Here is a 22350-nt window from a genome sequence, read left to right as displayed (position 1 = left end):
ACCTAGAAGTGCCTAGAAATCTTTTTTTCTCCAATTTAATTGGAAAGCATGGAGCTAATTAGTAACAGGACAGACCAATATGTAAAGTCAATAAGCAGAATAAAAAGTGAGAAAATTCAGGAGGCCTTCACCAATTTTATGCTGACTGATTCAGTAGAGTGCTTCAGTGTGGTCTCAAAGCAGGAGGACAGGAAAATCCATGCATGAAGTAGATGAGTATTAAGGCTGTGTGGGGAACTACAATAGGTCAAAAGATACATAAAGGAAAACAACACCTCTTGGAAGAGATGAAAAAAAAAATCTTTGACCAGGACAGTAGTTTACAGCACACATATTTGTTAATCTCACTGAAAAATTAATACCACCATACACAACTGCAAAGTGTTACAGCTAAAAGTTTCATTGCTCCATTTCAGACTGTATCTGTGTAATGATACAAATGCTAAAGTCAGCCCTTCTTGAGCTGTGGGCTGGGCTACAAGTCTTCCTGAAATTCCTTCCAGCCCAAACCTTTCAACAATTCTACATGGACCAAAATAAATCCTGAAATATTTGAATTAAACCACTATACACCAGATAATATAGCCTAAATTTTATACTGAACTTCACTGTTGTTTTAGCCTACTTTCAAGAAGCAACAATCTACCAAAGATTTTGACAAGGCAGCTGAATATTAGCTGATAGAAAAGTAGGAAGTCAATAAAAATATTATGTATCAGCAAGGCATATGTTAAGTGGAAAACTCTAAGCCTCTGAAAGTACTAGAGATAACCTCGTTGACTGTACCACATTTTCCAGGCTTCACTCAAGTTACAGTTCTCTTGGTACATTGCTAAATGCTGTATCTAACCTAAAAAGATCTTTCGTAACAGTTGTCCAATGTTATGAAGTTGGAATTTTCCCTCCTAGAAGCTGGCACTTGAAAGCCTGACTCTATTTAAATTAGGGAAAAATAAAAGCCATCCACATGACAGAGCCTGAGAGGCCATCAGCATACTCAGGCACAGCAGCATACTTACATGCATTACAATTTTGCACTTAAGTAGCCAGCCTTGAGTGGTTTGATTATTTTATCTCCTCCCAAACTATGCATGTTCCAACTTTTTTTAACATGACATCATCATGAGGAGAGTACTGAGACATTGTACCTGCTTTGCCAATCTGAACTGCGAGCTTTGTGAGTTTGCCTTGGAGAACTGACTTTTCCTTCTTTGGCAAATTTGCTTTCTTCTTGTCTTTCTCATCTCCATCTCCACCATCCTCACTCTTCAGTGGTTGCATTTCCATGGCTGCTCCATCCTGAGCTTTAGCTAGAAGTTAAGATCAAAAAGAAGTTTAGTCATTGGTGAGTCTTCCAAATCAAAGATACCTAAAAAGCTTAATACACAGCTCCACTAAATATAATAGCACAGAGAATGATCTTGTATCCAGAGAGGCAACACTTCACATGAATGTTTAAATAAGTGTATTGTGTATTGGTGAAAGAATATCAGGTTCAGTGAAGCATCTGTTTTGGGCAGATTCAATTATGCCATCTTTACCATAAGCACTTTGGATATAAGCATTCAATATGCATTTTTATAGGGAAGTCTGTATTCATCTATACTCTTAGAAAAGAGACTTGCAAGAAAGAATCAAAGAACCTGCATTTACCTTTGTTACGGTTTTCAACAGCTCCATCTTGCTTTTTACCTGTCAGAGAGGGAAACAAGTTTGTGTTTTAAGCTGGCTGTGCAGAATTCATTTTTTTATTTATGTTTTTATACAATAACTACAATACTTTGCTAAAACAGGAAACTGCATTAAAAAAAAAACAAAAAAAAAACATGTAAGTCAGCTCACAGAAACAGCTCATGGCACTTTTTGGATTTTACTTTTCCCATACAAGACTGCTGCAGTGTTAATCTACCATGGTTGAGTTTGCACAAATTACTGATACTGACACGGCTTGTGAAGAAAGCTTTACAAAAGACTTCCTGACATGCTTTTCTAGGAAAGATATTTGTGACAATTCAGTGATTTTGGAAGCCTCTATCTTGCTGTAGTCTTCCAACACTTGCCACCAGTATCTGACTACCTCTGTAAATAAACCGCAAGGTCTCACTTTGAGAATCTGTTTTGTACAACATTACAGAAACTACTGTGGTATAAAAATTAATAAATCCATAGCAAAGCTTAATGGAGGTACAGCACTGGATTACTGGATTACTATTTACACAAACACAAGCACAAATCTGTAGGCAATATACCATACATCATGGTGAGAATAGCTCAAGTGCATAATAAAATATCACTCCTACCTGTGTTCAGAAATGGGGCTCAACATAAAGGTCAGTGAAATAATGAAAGAATTGAACAACTGAAATATTAAAGATTGGAAGACTAACACATCGTGTGTTGTTTTTGGGGGCTTGAAAGTGACAAACTTTATTTCTGAGTAGAGAAAGCAAGGGTTATAATTACTGTTTGTGATAAGCTGAAATGAAAGCACAAAATTGAGCAACTTAGAACAAAACCCAAACATTTTCAGTATTACTGGTAATTCACCAACTCTTTGGCCTTAGGTTATGTAGATGGAAATTTTCAAGAGTACTCAAGTAGAAGAAAATCAAATTATCAAGCAGCCTGTCTGGCATGACATTTAATATCTCCACTACACCATTACTGTAGACACAGTCTGATTTCTATACGTAAGATTTCTCCCAGCATTCTCACAACAGCTGAACAGAAAAAAAAAACCAAAAAAAAAAAAAGCATGTTCACTTTCTCCAGAAGATGCCACCTCAGACTTCTTAAGAACTCATCATTGTTTCCTGATTTTGTATTTGTTCTCCCCAGTTCCCCTCTTCCTCTTTCAAGAGCAAAGTTCTACATTTGAGTTACTTGTAACTCCTTGTACATACATTTGCTTTCACTCTGAATCGTGCCATACACAGCCAGCTAAATATAGTCCCTTTAATCTCCTTAACATTCACAGAGAAGTTAATTTAGTTTAACCTGAGTTTTATCAAGGAGAATCTTATTAGGCACCTAACTTAAGGGAAACAGGAACCTATCTATCTTGGGATACAAAAAAACCCCAATAGTGCTTGGGTCCGAGGATACACCAAAACACTACTTGTCAAAGAGACTTCTGCTTCTACGATAATAAACACTGGCAGAATATTAATAAAAGCTATAATCCACTCCGTATCTCCTGTAGCAGCTGGTACTGTTATTTGTTCCCTTCTCCTTCCTCTGTAAGGGGAAGGCACAGGACGGCAACTTTCACACTAATGACTGCAAGTGCTGCAGGTCAGCTTTTTCTGTTCACTGTCATGCTTGAGCTTGAAACTCACTTAGAACTTTCAATGCTTCTTGTAACATTTTTCTAACTTTTAAAGAAACTCACTAGTTTTTTTCAAGTTTTAAGAAGGGTCAGAATTGTGGGTTAGGACAAGACAAAAAAACTTCAATCTCAATTCCTGCACAGAGCACACATTTTAGCAATTGCCTAGAGTTTGAAAGTCTCTGAGAAACTTAAACACATTTCTGTGTGAATTTTCCATTAGTGTCTTGTATCCCTCTGATAAAAAGATCACTTAAAAGTACCACTAGATACTTATTAGGTTGAACTTCATAATAACTTGTTTTCCATAAACAAGTACTTGCTATTAGACATCAGTGTGCCTTGAAGTTACACAAGATGAGAGTTTAACCATTTATACATGGTATGCATGGCTGGTGAGCAATTGCAAATTTCCAAACTCTGACTGATCAATGGGATCTGAAGTTTAACTAAATTCCATGTGACAAGAGTTAGTAGTAGTGGTGCACTCTCAGGTCACTGGACCTAAGTTGTTTTTCCTGTGAAACCTACAGAAGGTATGAGTTTTTAAAAAAGCTTTCTGGCTTTGGATGACTGGAACATGCTTTTATCCAGTAATATTCAAAAGTTCACCACCATCCCCTCTCCAACTCCCCCACCAAGATATTTAAGATTAATATGCCTACTTTTCTTTTCCTTCTTTTCTTTTTCCTTCTCCTTCTCCTCTTCATCTCCTCCAGCCCCAAGTAAGGTAAAAATTATTCCAGTCTGAGAGTTCACACCTACAGCAGTAACCACCATTCTTCCAGAGCCTTCCATCACATGTGTACCTGAAAGATTGAATCAGGATTTCCACTGAGATGTGAGCAGTTACATGGCAGGGAACACAAGTACTTTGAGGAAATAAGCTTTTAAACTTGACTTTGACAAAACTCTGAGCCGTGTATATGTACCACTGTGCTCCCCTAAAGCTTTAGCAGCCAAAGCTATCTGGAAAGTAAACCCATAAGCAACTACACAAAACATTAGTCAGTTTTATAGGTCTGATCACTCCAACAAAGTTCAGTACTTTTTGGACTGGTTTGGGATAGTTTCAGGAGACAACCTAGATAAAAAACCAATGTGCTAGTTTTAACCACAACATTTTAAATAACCAGTTTACTGCAGAAACAAATTACTTTATTCAAAAATTGTCAAACGCTACACACCTGACAGCAGCATGGGATCTCTGTCCAGAGATTTCTTAACATGATCAGATTCCCCAGTCAGCGAGCTCTCATCAATTTTGAGGTCATTTCCCTGAATGAGTACACCATCAGCCGGTAAAAGGTCACCTACGAGAGATCACTGGGTTTGTTGACTGCAGTTCCTTTTTTAAAAATAAAAGAAAGTTCAACTTTAAAAATATGTTTACCATATTTCACTTGTGCAATATCTCCAACAATTATGTCAGCTACTGGTATTTGGATGACTTGGCCACCTCTGATGACTGTGAATTTCTGTTCTTGTTCAATACGGCTCTGCAATCCCCGAAATTGTTTCTCTTTACTCCAGTCATTGAAAGCTGTTACTAATACCACACAAACTACAGATAGGAGGATTGCTGCTCCTTCAATCCAACCTGCTTCAGATTCCTCCTCTTCTTCACCAACATTTACTGATCCACATACTGCAGAAAACAGGTTTTAGATTTAAGAAAGTTCACAAAGATATTTCAGCAAAGAAAGTTTTGGCAAACAAAAAACTTATAGCTGCTAAACATTTTCCATGCTATTTTTCTTTGCAATTTCACCTTTATTTCCATAAGGGTAACACACAAAGAAGCTAAAGAACCTGAAAGCTAGAGCAACTTGAGGAAGTTAAACCACACTGCTTATCTGAACACAAGAGAAGTTGATAAAGTTTCCTGTCCTTATTTTGTTAAATGATGGCATAAGAATGTCAAACTGGTAAACAACATTCTGCTTTGTCAACATATCCCACTTCACATTTGTCTTAACAAACCAGATATCACTGCAAAAATTCAGTTAAGAAGTCCCAATCCCTTTATTTTCTGTTTAGAAGTAAAAATATAGCTTCATTTCTTAAATTATAAGTTACCAGTGTCACAGCACAAATCAAGGAAAATTTAAGACTTGCTGACTCCCCAAAGAAAGACCATGACTGCAAATTATAAATTGCTTAAATATTTGAGGCAAAGCTAAAAAAAAACCCCACTAGCACAGAGACTGGATTTCAAGTAAGTCCTGTTCCTGCTGCTTGCAATTTACCTTTGGTCAGAATAATACCAGATCATGACCAAGGAAATCGCATGTTGCCCTTTTAAGGCAAGGTAGAGTTTTAGTAATGTGCTCTCAATAAGGAACAATAAGCTGCTTTTCCACTGACTTACTGTCTCCCATCAGATTTACAGTATAGGCATGTTGAACCAGGAAAGTCAGGTGTATAATAATAGTAGATACCTACTTTTGAAGAAGTTTACTTACATGATTCATTTCCTCCTGGAGGCTGGTAAAAAGAAAGGCCCAAGGATACTACGGCTGCAATTTCTAATATAATTAGTGTAACGTCCTGTAGTGCTTCCCATACTAACTGAAGAAATGTTTTTGGCTTTTTAGGAGGTATAAAGTTCTTCCCAAAAACTGCTTCTCTCCTTTCTATATCTGCTGGATTTCCACTTAAACCTATTTAACAATAAGATAAAGTTAGTGACACACACATTGCACCCTCACATTAGAAGTGACTGAAGTTTCCCACTCATGGAATCAAGTCCCACTCCATATTTCAGTAACAAAACCAAAAAAAGCCACATCTCAAACATAATTACAGAAGTAATAACCTTAAATCAGAGTCACTATAGGAAGCCAGCTATGTTTTACAATTCTCACCTTGCAAAAATAAAGTTGATGGTCTACCTGCTTAATATGTCACTTAATATGACATAGGAACAGAGTAATAATAACACACATACCTTCGTTCAAAGTAAACAAGTTTGCAAGACAAGATCATTAGTAGAGTTACTACTATTGAGACTGAGTAGCACCATAAAGCTTTAGCAAGACCACAGCCCGTGAAGGCAGCTCTGGTTCCCAGTGTAGGGATTCTGTATTCAGACACAACATCCTAGGATCCTAAAAGTAATGTAACATTTATAATGAGATGCTTATTATGATTAAAAATGTAACTATTATCATTATGATATTTCAATAATAATTATTATATAAAATACTAATAAAAATGGTTGAAGCTCTCTTCAGGCATCACGTGGAAAGATGCAACCACTTTATGATGCCGTTTCCACCTGGAGTGGTGGTAGTTATTTGCTCTTCTGAAGCTTCCCTTTCTATCTCCTCTCACACAGAGAGAGCCCATGTTCAGCACTATGCCGGGTCTGTCACCTCAGTTTTGTACCTATCTTCTTTCATATAGCCATATTTGAGTCCTCCTCTGTCTCAATTCTGGTACCATCCTTAAGGGACACTAGCAGACAGGAGTGAGGGATCTACACGAAAGGCTACAGCATGTTTCAAGAGCTTGCCAAGATCTTAAAAATAAAGGAATACCAAGTATTTTCAGTGCAAGGTCATGCACTCAAGGTCTTCCGTGAGCACATCTCCTGGCAACTCCTCTAAAAATTTCCAGCTGACTAACCCACCATTCAGAATTAAGCTCATTTTTCAAATCAAAATTGCCAAACTTCAAGGCATGTTCAGAGCAAAGGTCTGGGTACTTCAATCATATTGACCTCAAGGTTATGATTAGCACCAGCTGAAAGACAATCATTTTTTTAGTAGCAATTTTTTTTAGTAGCCAACCCAACTGCTTAGTGATAAATGCATTGCAAACATGCTAGGTAATAAATAAGAACAGTAGCCACTGCAGCTGGCTTTCATAATAATGGGGGTATTTAACACATCTAACAGACATTTTTGAGAATCATCACATATTTCAAGACACTTTGAAAAAGTTACTGAACTGCAAAGCTCAATTTTAAATGCTAACAACTGCTATGGAATCGCTTAACTGAAAAGCAAACTATATGCAGATCTCTTCAAAAGAGAAACTAAACATACTCTGTGTATATGATATATTACATTTATTCCAACAGTCTTCAATTCACCTTGAATTCACGTCTTTGAAGGTTTAATAGAAAGGAGAAATTGTACTCATTAGCCATAACCTTACACTTCTTGCAGTTCAAGCTTTAAGGTGCTTACTTTCACTCGCAACTCAAAGAGCACTGCAAGACTATTTTCAAAATCAAGCTATACATTACAGGATCTACAGAAACTCAGGACAGCGTGGTCATTCCAAAAGGCTGGGCCATATTGCTATTTTGCAAAAGATATTACTTCTCTTTTCCTTTAACATGGCAGAGTTTGGAAATTTATTTACATAATATTAGCAACATCACTTTCTTCCTCCCTTTCCAGGGTACTACAGTGCAGAACATCAGAAGTGTACAACAAAGGTCTTTGAAAATGAAAAGTGCTTCAAAATGAGGCCATATAAAGTCAAGCTACTATCAGAACCACTTAGTGAAGATTGGTAAATAAACCTAGCAAATATAAAACCCATTTATATACATTTATAAACCATATGCACTATAATACACCATGCACCATTACTGAACTTGCTACATTTACCAGACAGCTGGCAATTTCACAGTTCACAATCTACAGTCCTGAGATCAAAACTACTGCCATTATATTCTTAATTATGCACCTTAACTAGTTTATATTAATTGTGGTTAAGTTTGAAAAATATTAGACAAGGGACTAGTTAATGCTTCATATTCAAATTTTATTAGAAATATCTATATCTGTTCAGAATATTAGACAGACTTTTTCTACTAAAGATATGTCAAACATTCTTTTTGCATATTTGCATACATATGCAGTAAAGTTTACGTAAGCAGTAAAGTCTGCTCAGTGTCCTTTTTTAAAGTAATACTGGTAAAGGATCGTTCCCATTTCTCATTTCAAATCAGATAAGTCTGATCCAAATTTTGCCTGAAAATAGATGTTTTCTTACATTGTCAACAACTTCACAGCAAGAAATGGAACAAGCTGAACTCATCCACTGTGCACCATGTCAGAACTACCTGTACTATTCCTGTGAAGCCCCTGGTAATTACATAGTGGTAAGAGTGTCATGTCATAAAGGAAACATGATTAGGAAAAAGTGTCCTAGGGCCCTGCAGGAATACACACGAGGTTTTAGAGAGCTAGTATTAGCATAATGCATAACAGTTTTCTGCAAGATCTTCCCTAGACTTTTCTCCTTTAGTATTGCCTCCCTTTCTATACTTACGGTTAGAATTTGACAAAAGCAGAGACCTAGTTCTACCTTTACAAGAGCTCTCCAGTACTACCTCCAGAAAGTTTATAGCAGGTTACCTGACAGAGAGGCTGATTCTCTAAAACTTCATGTTGTGGTTTAGAGTCAAAATGACACCTCTGTCGGATGCTGTTCTAACTCAATTAACCTTTTCTGAGCCTGTTAACATGTTCAACAGTTGAGTCTTTGGTGTGTTTATGAGCTTCTCTCACACTTAAAAAAGGATAGTGCCCTTCTATTAGGTCAGTGACTGTATGTAACTGATTTTAGTGTACATCTAAATGTCAAATCCTTTTGAAAGTGAAAGGCCTTGATCACACAGCCCTCAGTACAGCACAATCAGTCTGCAGGAAAGGGCATCCAACCCTTGAGTTTTAGTACACAGACACATGACAGGTTTAGTAATCTGCATGTTTGTTATATTAAGAGACAACATAAATCCTGCAGTATATGAGGTGTTTGGTGCTTAGTGCACTGTGGCTATGTAAAATTGTATGTCCACCTAGCTTGCCCTAAAAATGGATCTCTAGCTTTGCAGATCACTGTACAACAGAATTCAACTCTCGGTTCAATTCCCAGTTGTAGAAAACTATCTCCCTTTTCACGGAGAAAAGAAACTGCCTTTCCATACTATGCAACAGGTCAACAGGGTAACGAGAGCCTATTGCTCCTGAGATGTGTTACGCTGCTTATACACCACAGTGCTTCACACACATGCACTGTGCTTTACAACTGCCAAGGGACAGAAGTTTGTACTCCTTGTGATTTACAAACTTCTTCATCCTGAAATTGGTCTACTCCCATTCACTGGTAGTTCAGCCATGTCAGCTGGCTACTTTCAGTTTGGTAAGAGGAACACAATTCATCTACTGATAATTTCAGGAGTCTGGAAATCTGGCTTCAAAAGCAGATCAAGCCAAAACATGCTAAATGCAGATGTACCCAGAGGTACCTTACGGCATTAGTAGGCTGTTCTTGGTCCAAGAAGACAAATCTTTCCATAGCATTTCTGAAGAACAGAAAGCAACGGCTCTCCAGGTTTAAGACAGGAGGTGCTTTGCTGCTACCGACATGACACCACATTGGTTAAAATCTGTGTGAGTCCTTAAATACAGAGACACTACAATTTGCCAAAATCTTGATTTTGGTAATTCTCAATTGCTCTCAACAGCAGGACTTCACAGTGTGTTTCAGTTAATGTTTTTACATATTTTTATTTAAGTACAGTTTACTGCAAGTACTACAGTATGTAGATACTGCAGTACTTCATTGGAAGAAAGCAGTAAGAAAAAGCCAGGTCTTAAGGAGAACTTCTGCAGGGTTCTCGAGAAGGAGACTTAATAAATTTATTTACTTATTTCTTCACATTTATACAGTCTATCTTGGAGTAATAATCTAGATAGCAAAAGCACAGTGTAGCCACATTTTACAGAATGCCACTTAGTCAAACAAAGACTCCATCAGAGATGCTTATTTCTAAGGAGTAAGATTGTGTAATCACTTTGCAAACCTTCCACTAAGAGTAAATGTCAATGCTTCAAGTTATATTGATAGTTATCTTGCATAGCTCAAATGAGATCTACAGAAATACTGCAGATTTAAAAACTAGATCCTGCTATTAAGAATCCAACGTAACACAAACATGTAATCAGTTTTAAAAATTGCTGCATTAGCAAATCCAAGAACTAGGTAGCCACACAGAAGCATTAATAAGCCCTGCATTAGAATATTAAAACCCTGGGCTCTACAACAGCATGATCTGAACTGTGAACTATAGGTCATATGAACTACTCAGAAAACTGATGCTTTCACAGTGAGTTGAACACTGCTGTGTTGCACTGCTGTTTCATATGTGGATGTCTACATCAATGAACTCTGTTCCAAGTGCAGCTTCATTAATACAACATCTCACATGCAGCTAGACCAACTGAAAAAAAACTCTTGCTTACTTATTACCATGGAATACTTCTCTCTTAAAAGAACAAGAAGCAATATTTTGTTATGGTCACTAAAATGCTTTTACAAATTTTGTTCTAGTAAAAAGCAGTTTGCTGACTAAGGCTTTTCATAAATGGAGTTTCCCCAATAATGAGTGTTAAAATTTACTTACCTTCATTTGGTGAAGTTTTCAACTTTGTACAGATGCCATGTACATCACCATAGCATTCCTGTATTTTATGCAGTGCATCTGCAGCTCGAAGTTCCATAAGAGAACGGAGCTCTGCAAGAGTAACTCCAAAATCTCCATGATTAGCTTCTTTTACAGCGTTTTTTACGCTGCTATACGCAACCGAGTTGTTTGCCATGTCACCCATGATGCATGCAGTCTTTAGCGTAGATAGTTTCCAGCAAGGAACAAAATTTCAACTTAAAATATTTCCAAAAGGAAAATAAATCCTTTGGGTATGAAGACAGTCAGGAGAGCAGACACATCACCCAAGCAAGAGAGCCCGTCTGGAGAGATATCTTTGAGGGTGTCCCATGGTGCGTTCTGTTCCCCGAAGCCAAAAGGCATGTACAGTCTAGGGAGAGAATAAATACACATTCAGTTACATAACATCTATACTGAAATGCATTGTAAGACAATCCCTATTCTTTCTACTAAGGTTACAGAACAAATTTCTTCTCTAATTTCCTATAATATTTTCAGTTTGCATTCCGCAGGCAAGAGCGGAAGAAAATGGATGTTTCCCACCCCAAAACAACCTTGTATTATTGGATTTCCTTAAATCATTAACTTTGTAACAACTGTTGCCTTGAACACTGGCATTTTCCTTCAAATGTCCGTATGGTTCATCATCAAGCAGCAACCTTTAAAAATACCTAAAATTAAATCTGTTTCCAGGGAAATGGAGCTTGTAGCATCCATTAGTGATGTCACATGGGGAAAGAACATGCTCAGGTTAAAAATTCCCACTTTCCAATGATGCCCTCACCTCAGAGTTTGGGAAGAGCAATTTTTTTTTTTGTGTTCCCATTAATTCATTTGTGCAAACTTCAAGAAAAAACTTCAACACTAAGCTAGCTTACACATGAAATACTTTTGTATTCTAAATTGGATTATATCTTCAGGTAGACCTAGCTCTTAATGAATTTTTCACGTCCATACAGTTTTAACCCTGCTCTAGCCCACTTCATCACAGCTCAAGCCTTGCAGAGTGTCTCCATTTAATTCTTTGAAGAATTAAATTGCACAATACCACCTTTCTGCACAAGGGATGAGCAGACTGAGAGCAGTTCTTCCATCTGATGATCAATGTATTGTAGCTGAGAAATTATCATCTAGCCACAGGACTCTATAGCTAATTCTACTCCTAATCCCTGCTCAGCTGACATATCTTGCACATACACATGAGGCTACACAACAGTGTACAAACTCCTCATGCCTGTGTGAAGATTTGCTGTGTGCCAAAACCAGACTTCTGATCACGTAAATCAACTTTATTGGCATAATGAAGTGTAATGAGCACATGTAACAACATATTCCCCCACAAAACATGACTGCCAGACTCAGGTGAACAATAACTTGGACACTTTCAGGTCAACAATACCCTCAGGTGTCATATGCTTAGCAAAGGCAAAATATGAAGGCAAAGCATCAGCAAACAAAAGATTTCTAGCTACTTCCCTGCCAGGTTAGAGGACTGTTTGGCTGAACTGCTGAGTCTATGTTGAAGTAAAGGTATAAGCACCCAATTACCAGAAATTTGGGTCTTGGTTCCAGGAAAGACTCAGATTTCTGCTCTGGAAACAATCAGTTGCAGCTATACTAAATCTACCATTTAAAGTACCACGCCACTTTACCAAAGTACTTTGTTTGCCCTGAGAACAGCCACTGACACTGTAAACCCCTGAACTGATGTCACCTAACCACAAGTGACAGGTCCATCTCTGGCAGAACTACCACTTCTACAACTGCAACTGCTCTTCTCTTCCTGTCACAGGAGATTCTGAGAAAGCCACTGTCCATGGCTGTTCTCCAGAGAGTGACAAAAAGCATAAAGCAATCAATATTCACATGCTTAAAACTTCCAATATTCTATAACATCAAAAAAGCTCTTAATTTAAAAATTAATTTTAAATCTTGTTTTCTCTGTTACTTGCAAGAAAATGTTGCAACAGTTGAAGAGTCCATGATGATAGTGTTAACCTGCACGCTAAGATGAAGTTTTGATTAAGACTCTAATGAGTTCTGTTCTGCATGTAAAGAATTTCATGCAAACCGTGTATGAAAGAGTTTTCTTTAAAAGACATGTCACATTGTTATCTAATACCCAAAAGCTAGATGTTGTTGTCCAGCTGGTAGCCTAGGAGGATTTATCAGCTGGCATCTGATCATAAGCTATGACAGTGTAACAAGAAGCAGATCAGGCAAATGAGTTTGTATAGCTATGGAGAAGATGCTGCAGCTGCTAATTAGGCAAAAATAGACCAAGCAGAAGGCCCCACAACCAATTACATCAAACTTGATTTAATTTTAATTAAGCAAAGCTCTGTTCAAGCCTCTAGCAGGAGCCCTGTACTTGATGCCCAAATACACCCAAATCCAAGAGAAAAGGATAGGAAAAGCTACAGCTCTAATCACTGTTCACTTGTCATCAAAAAGTTTTAGGGCTTTCTCTCTCCATATATATGCATAGAATGGGCCGAACTTGCTTTCATATGCAACTAAATTGAAGAGCAGTCACCCTGCTTAGTCACAACTCAGTGTGCTTTGCACTCCAGTTCTAACTTCTCCATGCATCTATATAAATTTTTACTAGTAAGTAATAATCCAGACTAGTAATTAATAAGTTTATAGTGAAGGGAGTCCTCCTACGCTCTAAATGCTGTCTTAACATACCAATGGACCCTTAGGGTTCACAGGCAAATTCAATAAGCATTCATTAACTACAAAAACAGTGCAGTTATACAGATCAGCTCTAGTAGTCACACAAATTATTTGGTACATCCATGTTAGCAAAGAACTACGGAAAATTGAAAGGAACAGCGTGAAGACTTCAAATTCTGAATATGGAACAAGTGCAGTGTTGCTCCAGATCACAAAAATTTGATTAAGCATTATTAATTTTTACACAAAATCAGACCAGCATCTGCTTCAGTAGTCCATTTTTACCAGACATTTCAACAGAGAGCACAATAGCTGCTTGTCATACAGGCACAGGATGGACTTAGTCTAACACAGATTTTTCTGTAGGAATCAGCAAAGAAACTTTCTTTAAGAAATATCCTTAATGCAGTTTTGATGTAAAATCTTGCAACATTCAATCAGTTCTTGTTACAGCAAGTTCCAAGGGTCCACTTTTGTAACATTAGTGGTGATGCATAGTGAAACTATTACAACTGAAATTTAGTAGCATAAAAAGAAGCGCATTTTAAAGCTAAAAGATCATCTAATAGTATTTATCTTCTCAACTAATGAAATATTTTATTTGTTTTGACCTGTGTTTCAGTTCTCAGTTATTGCATCAGTCATTTGAAATAACTGAATAGCATGAGCTCTGAAGCACTATAGTTTAAAGCAACTCACCTCAATCTTCCAATTTAATATCTCAAATTTTAAATTCAGGAAACAGTTATCATGCTAAAACTCATTTATACACCAATGCTGAATTTTCAGCCTATTTAAAGTTTAATTCAGTTGAAGTTTTGTGTTAGTGCCCAGCTTAAACAAGCTGCATACAAAATTATTAAGATGTCTACCTTTCATTAGACACATCAACTTTTGGATAATACTTTATCACCAACACTTGGTTTATCCCTTTATATCACTGAGACTAGGAATAACTTTAAAAGCTATTCTCTGTCACACAAAAGTGACTAAAAAACTTGAACTGCAGAGGCAATTTCAGTAGCAGCACATACTCTCATAGATAGGATTCAGATACTTATATAAATATCTCTGAGAATACCTTGCTGCTCTTTGGTTGTAGTAACTTCACTGACACATCATATCATTGTAGCTGCTTATGAGGAATAACTTCCTTACCCAAATCAAATCACTGTTTATTGCTAAGGGACTGTGTTTTTTACCAAACAAAGACACTAATTCAAACCCATAACCCATTAAACAAAGGTTAGACAACTCTGCCCGTGATGGAAGTTCAATATCATAAGCTTCTGTAGTTGGACTGGAGAAAGGAAAAGCTCTAAGCAGAAGTCTACATGTAAAGATGCCCACCAAAGCATGAAGAGACTATAGATTACTTATCTATTTAGTGCTACCAGAACATTCTGCACTGACCAAATTAGAAGCTGCAACATGTTTTTTGAAGTGTTTCTCTGGTGGCACAATTACTATTGCCCAGACGCACAGGACCTAGCCTACCTTAGACGCTTATCCAAGCTTTTCCTAAGATTACATTTACCTTTAATACTTGCTTCACTAACCTACAAGGAAACACAATTTTCTTAATATTAAAACACTTAAGCACACTCATACCTCAAGAGTCAAAGCTCCAGCAATTATAAATCTTGTGTCATTCAATTTAATTTATACATCTGCTTGAACAGTATGCATTCAGACACTGAGCATTAGCTGATAGCATTTGACCCTCAGCAACAACTAAAACTGGGCCCTGTAATATAGGAAAGGGCTTGCAAAGTGATTATCTCAGGAAAGCCTTTGTTTAATCTAATTAGTTCAATGAATACCAGACAGATCTGTATATCAAGAAGCTGTTGTGATAAAAACCATCTCCATATGTTTCAGTTGTCATGACTTTTAACCTGCCTACAGCTTCAAAGATATTGAAAACATATAATATGCTCTTGCATACTTCAGTTTGGGTGTGATCCACAGCTTCAATTCATCACATAACATTGCAGCGGTGGGGGGAAGAAAGAAGGGAAGTTGTCTGCAATATTATTATAATGGAATAGTATTACAATGAGGCAAAATATAAATACAGAACAGTATGCATTTACAAGTCACTATTCTGTAAGTTAAAATGTGCCTGACTGAACAAACAGGAGTTAATAACTTCAGTGCCATGCTATTGTTTTAGAGAAAACAGACAGCCTGGTTTATGAAGAGACATGTACAGGTGGACTGAAGAACTAAGAGGCAAAGGGTACGAACAAAGTTTTTAGCATACCATCTCCAGCCTATGCCCAACAGCGTTGCAATGACAAGTTTCAGTTATTACAGTTTATGTGCTATAAACAGTAAATTCATCAAAGGTCACGACTTTTGCCGAGTTTTCAAAGAGAAATCTGATTTAATTCTGAAGCCTAATCTCCTGGGAAGCAGATGTACTTACCTATCTGAAATAAAAACTGGCCTAGATTCTGCATTGGATCTAAACACTGGTATTGTCCCTGCTCACTGCAGGGAGGTTAGACAAGACGACATTTACAGGTCCTTTCCAACCCAAATTATTCTGCGATTCTGTGATTTATGGCACTTAATCTAAGGGATTTCTGCTGTCTACTGTGATTGACACTTGTAGAAACCATTTCATCCATTGGTGGTTTCTTTCCTTTAAGACCCCGAATTCATTTCTTATTGAAATTATAGGAAACAAATTAGGACTTCAGTGGTCTGAAGTCAGTTTGGTAGTAGTACAAATTAGCAGTGCTCACACACAGGTTCTGCATAATTTTCCTCCTGTTTTGGTAATAGCAAGGAAAAATTCTACAAGCCTTGAAGGTGAGTTATTATGGCACAAAGGACATAAGCTTCTCTTACAAAGCAGCTTGGTCCGCAGCCTCTGCCAGGAGCCCAGCAAGCAGGCAGACATTTTGTTATGCCATCAACCATCTGCACAGGCTTGTATTGCCCTGCCCTGTCCAAGCCACGGCCTCTCCCCACTCACTAAACAACTCAGCTCCAGCTGAAGTGACACCTGGTTTAAGAAACAAGACCAGAAAGTGCTGTATAGAATAGTCTGAGTAGGAAACTATTTTATCAAGTGTTTAAAGTAATCATTAGCTTTCTGAGGTAACCAAATAGATATTACTGATCCAAAAATAGACAGACTAATGCAACAAGAAGGGCTTCAGAAAAACCTATGACCACTTTCAAGGAACATCAGACTTTGAGACACACTGGAAAGTCCCAGAAGACAAAACCAATGTGATCATCATTAAAGAAAGCAACAAGTGTTCTGTGTGTTTGAAGTACTAGGGTTTCATAGTCACCTATTTCATATCACATTGCTGGCTTGGCCACAAGATGACAAACACTTAAGACAAAACCATGCAAAAGTGTCAAGTTTGTAACCATTTAAAACACTTTTCTGCAGTCCACAGCTCTGATCAACACTCAGGCAGCTTCTGTCTTCTCTACCCACTGGCCCTGAAGCTTCCTTCTCTGTACTTCTTTCTCCTAAACTCATCTGCTTTCTGCTCTGTGATGACACTAAAAACTAAAGGCTACATTCAAGAGGACTGTTTGCAATAAAAGGTTACTCTAGTTTAGGATTATAATCCCAGTGGAAAAAAAAAAAAAAAATTAACATCTAGATGGTACTCTGTCTCATCCAGAATCATTTTGAGTGTGTTCAAACACTAAAATGCATTTACTGTGTGTGTCAGCTTCCTCATCTAACTTGAGGTAAACGAAGCTGCCAAAATTTGGATTAAGGCAGCTGATGGCTGAAGGTAAACCTGCTGGTATTTAAAATGCAAGAAAAAAAGTTTGCCCAAAGCCCAGCAATATTTTCCTTTCCTTCAGATCTACAGAGTTCTAAATAAGATGACTGAGAATTTCAAGTCTCTTAATCCTGCACAGTTTAGGATAATTATGCTGTAAACTAAGTTCTTTTAACAGATCTGTCATATTAATAGCTAAATATATAAACCTAAAAGTGGTTTGTTTTTTTTTTTTTTAATGTAGTAAAGTCATCCATTAACAAATATTCACATTACTAGGTTCATTAACAACTTACCACACTTTTCCCATCAACATTTGTCAAAATCATATTGACAAAAATGACAAGACAAAGCTGAACTTTTCGAAAAAGAGATAGGGTGGTAGCATGGCAACCAACTCACTAAAATTATGCATCATAAGACTACAACAGAGTTTACTGGCATTCCCAAAGTGCAAAATGTGTTCTGGTCACAAATCCTGACAGGTGTGTTAAATGAGGCATATGATATCACTGTATGCAACTAAGTTTCAAGTAAAGGAAAAGTGAGATGGTACCAAATTTCATCCAACAGAGATGGAGCTGGATTCCTGGATTTCAGCTACTTGTTGTGTTTAGAGTTCAGTGCAATGCATCCAGCTGTATCACTTCTGATAATGTCAGCAAACCAGCAGCTGACTTCATCAGTTATTCCTACAGGTATATGACTTGTCTTGAGAAATTTTTTCAGCTTTTTTTCACAGAACTTATATCTACCATTTCATCCTGATTTGAACATTCTCCATTTTTTCTTTCAGAAAATATTATTTTATGCTAGTATCCATTTATGCAGAGCAGTGGGCTTTTGACTGTGATTATGCTTCATGACATCAAAGAGATGCAAAAAGCTTTTTAGATTTATGAGCCTTCAGGCAAAAGTCCATTCTTACCTGATTTTTCTTCTATTCAGAAAACTTCAAAATATATTTAAAGTTAGTCTTAAAACTACTAGGAAATATTTATGCCTATATTTATGCCTATGAGATTGAGCCAAATTACTTCCATAAAGACACTATATATAACCAATTCCTTTCTATTAGAGCAATAAAATTAACTTAGGCAATGTTTTAAGGCTTTTCTTGCTACTTTGGACTAGCTTACTGCTAAGCAAAAACAGTACCACAAAACAGTCTATATGCTCATATACAAATATGTAGGTAATATACAAATTGTGGTATTAATGTGGTAAAGGATCCATTTATGATCCTCAAAATCATCATTCCAACCAACACCAAGCAAGTGTCTGGAATGTAAGAAAAATAAAACAAAAACCTCAGGTTTGGTCACCCATCTCAATAAGCCCACACTATGATGCTAAATTGGATATATGTTTTGTCCTCTTGTGGTCAAAGTTTAAGAAGCTTCCCTCTTGGCCTGTAACAAGGCAGTTTGAGAACCTTCAACTCCAGATTTTTCACAAGCCTTTTGGAAATGCCAGACCACAGTATACCCTTATCTTCAAACCTTTAAAGAGCCTTACTTCTTCAGAAACCTATAATTTAAAAGCTATGCTAGCTTGAATGTCATTAATTCCTGCCTGCCAGAAATACACCAAATAAACTGGCTAAAAGAGTCATTCCGAGAAAATCCCTTTCAAAAACTGCAATTATGTTTGCCATCTTCTCTTCCTAAGGAGACAGAGGGTTTTAAAGTTCAAATATCATAAGTAGTCCACACTTGAGCAGCACTTCAAGAAATACTTCACAAGTTTGCTGCTCTTGCTAGTTATGTCAAGAGGTTCAGGGGTCCCTTTTGGTTTGTGTTTTCTTTTGTAAGAAGTAAGGAGTTTTTTACCTCAATATTTAAATTTGAGAATCCAGTCTATGGCTTTGCAGAAACACAAGAGTGAAATCTCATGCAGAATTCTTTATTATGATTATACTGGTCATCCCTTTACATCTCTTTGATATTGAGAGCTTAACTCACCATTCCATTCTACTGGGCTCCTCTTTCTGGTACAATGTAAGAAGCATGTTCAGTAGGCTTCACCTCATGGTATTATCTGACATATTTTATGATTTTGAAGGCTACATAGTGCTTTATGCTTCAGGGACATCTCCAGTTTCAAAACTAGTGATAATACTTTTCAATCTTTTCAATCTCTCTGATGTCTGACACCCACTTAAAGGCTAAGTTGTCATGCTCCCTGCATTGTCACACACTTCTAGCTACTGCCAAGTTTCTCATTTATGCAGGGTTGGTTGCTGGTTAGGGATGGTTTTACACACATTGAAGCATTACTGCAGTATAGCTGTCTGTAGAATGATGGCAAATTAACTGCTCTGTGATCAGTACACACATGACAATCCCATGTCCACCATCCAATATAAGACAATAAATACTACTCTCAGGATTTTGTTTCTTTAACACAGACAGGGAATATATAAGCATTGTTAGCAGACAGAATGCACAAAGCTGAGATTCCCACCACAGCACTTTGTAACTCTAACAAAGCAGCAAGTCTGTCACATCCTCAGGTGACCAAAGGAATGGCTGTTCTACAGTGACATGGTGTAACACTCCCACTCACAGAGGTCCTGAAGCAGCTCTCATTATTTGACACTAACAGCACTGCAACTTACACCTGGCACCCTTATCCTTTTGCACTGGGAAAAGCCATGGACTCCGCCAACTGCATTAATGAAGTAACAGAGTATGGGAGCCCTGCTGCTGCAGCAGGCACACAGGCAGCCTCAGGCCCAGAACACACACTTCTTGTGTGCTTCTCTACTCTTCTTTACAGCACCTCAGCCTCTGAGGGAAGGAATGTCATTTTGGGTCCTGTTCTAAGTCCACCTCTCATGGGATATACAGCACTCCAAATGGTTTTGGCACTTCTTCCTTTTCTAGTACCTTTTTTTTTTTGCTTTCTCCATGTACTTCTACGATCTTTAAAAACAAATAATTCTTTTCCTAGCCATGAAATGTGCCCCCCTCCAGGATCCAAGGAGCAAGAAAGCACCATACTGTGGTCCCAAGCCTCCACACTCCCACGAGCTGTGATGGTAGCCATGCATTTCATGGTTCTACACCCATGTGAGTGAGCAACTTGTAGCTGTGTGGTGCAGAAAGCTGTCATCCAAAAATTATCTCCCCCACCTCAGTGGAAAAATTTAAATAGCAGCATTTCTACTGTCTGAACAAGTTTTCCCACAAGACACCAGGAGGGGCTGATTTATTTGTAGAAGTCGTACAAGTAATGTGGATATGCCAGCTGAAGGGACAAGACACACAGCTAATGCTAGAAGCATCTTTATCACAGAACTACATGGCTGCCACCTGTAAGATAACATTGAAATTCCCTTCAAGGGAACGATCCTCTTCCCTCTGTTATTTCAAGTTGCAATGGGTTGAGCAAACCCTGGACACAAGTCAACTGACTTGCTACTAAACAAGCAGCACGGTACATAACTTTTCAGTGAAGGGCAGACACAGTTTGTTTGGACTGAACAGCAAATTCACACGACTGCCAGACAATGGCTCAAGCAGATTTAGTAAATTCAATTTATTTCTCAGTTTCAGTAGGCTATATAAAATTGCTATACAAACTGGCAATGTGCAATTAATAATCACAACTTCATTTCTGAAGTCTTCTGTTATGAAGTACTTCATTGCATATAACTCTTTAGGTTTCGGAGATTACAAAGACATCAGTGGCTGATTAATTAATTAGAAAAAAGAAAGCAACTCGGGAAACATGAAAATAGCACCATGCTTCATGATCATATTTACAGGTCCTATGCCACACAATAAAGGAAATCTCTTCTCCAGCTCCCATAAGCCAAAGACCTTGAGTCTTCACCAGCATCAGTGGATCCTAATGCACTTTGCAGACAGCTCTGCTTCCAGTCTAATCAGCAATCATTCAAATTATGAGGTGAGCTAGGTGTCTAATGTAGCTCTGGCACAGCTCCCCTAGGTAAAGAAAGGCCATGCCTTGAAGAACTTCATCACAACCAGCTGCACCTACTCTGTGCTGAGGAACAGCTACCAGACTCCCATCACTCCCCTGCCCTATCAAAGCACAAGGCCAGCAGAACTGAAGTGGCAAACCAGCAGAAACTCAGATGCCTGCAGCAGAACCACATTTGGCATGTACAGCAAGGTGTCAGACTTCTGATAAGGTAGCTCTGAATCCTCAGTAGCAATTGCTAGTTTAACAAGCTTAATATCTGTCCTTCCAAAGGATGGTATCTGGATTGAAAGCCTAATGCATTTAGCACAGCTAAATGCTCATAGTTCAGCAGCAGCTGACCCTCAGGGCCAAGAGACAGTCTACCTATGAAGATTACAGATCATCATTCTGCCTCAGCAAAGTCAGACCTATTTTGTTCCTTCTACAGAAAGCTACTTCCCACAAGTGTTTGTTTTACAGCGGCACATTGTAACAGTGTGCAGTTCAGCAATCATGCTGTTTCTAGTGATACCAAAAGCATACAGAATCTCTGAAGAAAGGGAATTGGGAAAGGCAGTACCAGCTTCTGCACTCAAGTGACAAACTTCAAGCATCCTGCTGAAATTGTGCCTAACTGCTGATTGCACAAACTCTTTAAATAACCAAGATTTGTATGTTCAGCTCATGGCTTCCAACAGACTTCCTCAAAGGACCAGCACCATTGCACGTCTGACTGTATCACACCTCGGCTCAGCATGAGATTCTTTCACTATACAGCTTTGTAGGGGCTCACAGACCTTGTTAAGTCAGAAGCCAACTATATTTTTAACCTAAACCCTGCAACTCACAAATTTCTCTCATGCAGCATGCAGGTAAAGCAGAGTAAGGAAGACAAGAGCTTCCTCTAGCTGAGGCTAGTGATACTCAGTGAAGTGACCGAGAAGATCAAGTATCATGAAACAGACAAAAAGTGACACAGCACCATGAAGCAAAATATAGCACAAATTACCCAAACTCCCACAGTTAGGGACTAAGTTTTTCTGAAGGAAATTTTAGGAAATTCCTTCTCTGGTCCTATTGCTTCACTTTCCTAAGCAAACTCCTGTATCCCTTTTTTCCTCAAAGGATGCCATCAGCTGGTTTCTCAGCACTTTCAATAGACCCTTAAGCATGAA

The 22350-nt window shown here is 37.9% G+C and overlaps 1 protein-coding gene across 9 annotated transcripts in view; it reads right to left on the bottom strand.

Annotated features, from left to right (window-relative positions):
* The window catches only part of ATP2B1 (ATPase plasma membrane Ca2+ transporting 1), a 58789-nt gene that overhangs the window by 21431 nt on the left and 15008 nt on the right, over window positions 1-22350 (bottom strand). For all 9 annotated transcript variants that reach the window (XM_041474247.1, XM_041474254.1, XM_041474255.1 and 6 more), the window contains exons 2-8: window positions 10758-11169; window positions 5794-5991; window positions 4722-4976; window positions 4516-4641; window positions 3994-4137; window positions 1654-1692; window positions 1149-1310 (exon numbers count right to left, since the gene is read on the bottom strand). In XM_041474247.1, the coding sequence (XP_041330181.1) occupies window positions 1149-1310; window positions 1654-1692; window positions 3994-4137; window positions 4516-4641; window positions 4722-4976; window positions 5794-5991; window positions 10758-10962 (1129 nt within the window). In that variant the 5' untranslated portion in view covers window positions 10963-11169. The remainder of the gene's footprint in view (window positions 1-1148; window positions 1311-1653; window positions 1693-3993; window positions 4138-4515; window positions 4642-4721; window positions 4977-5793; window positions 5992-10757; window positions 11170-22350) is intronic.

The sequence above is a fragment of the Pyrgilauda ruficollis genome, unplaced genomic scaffold (assembly GCF_017590135.1).
Source record: "Pyrgilauda ruficollis isolate IOZ18807 unplaced genomic scaffold, ASM1759013v1 scaffold32, whole genome shotgun sequence".
NCBI lineage: Eukaryota > Metazoa > Chordata > Aves > Passeriformes > Passeridae > Pyrgilauda > Pyrgilauda ruficollis.
Note: the sequence above shows the minus strand (reverse complement) of the source record. Positions and strands in the feature narration are given on the sequence as shown.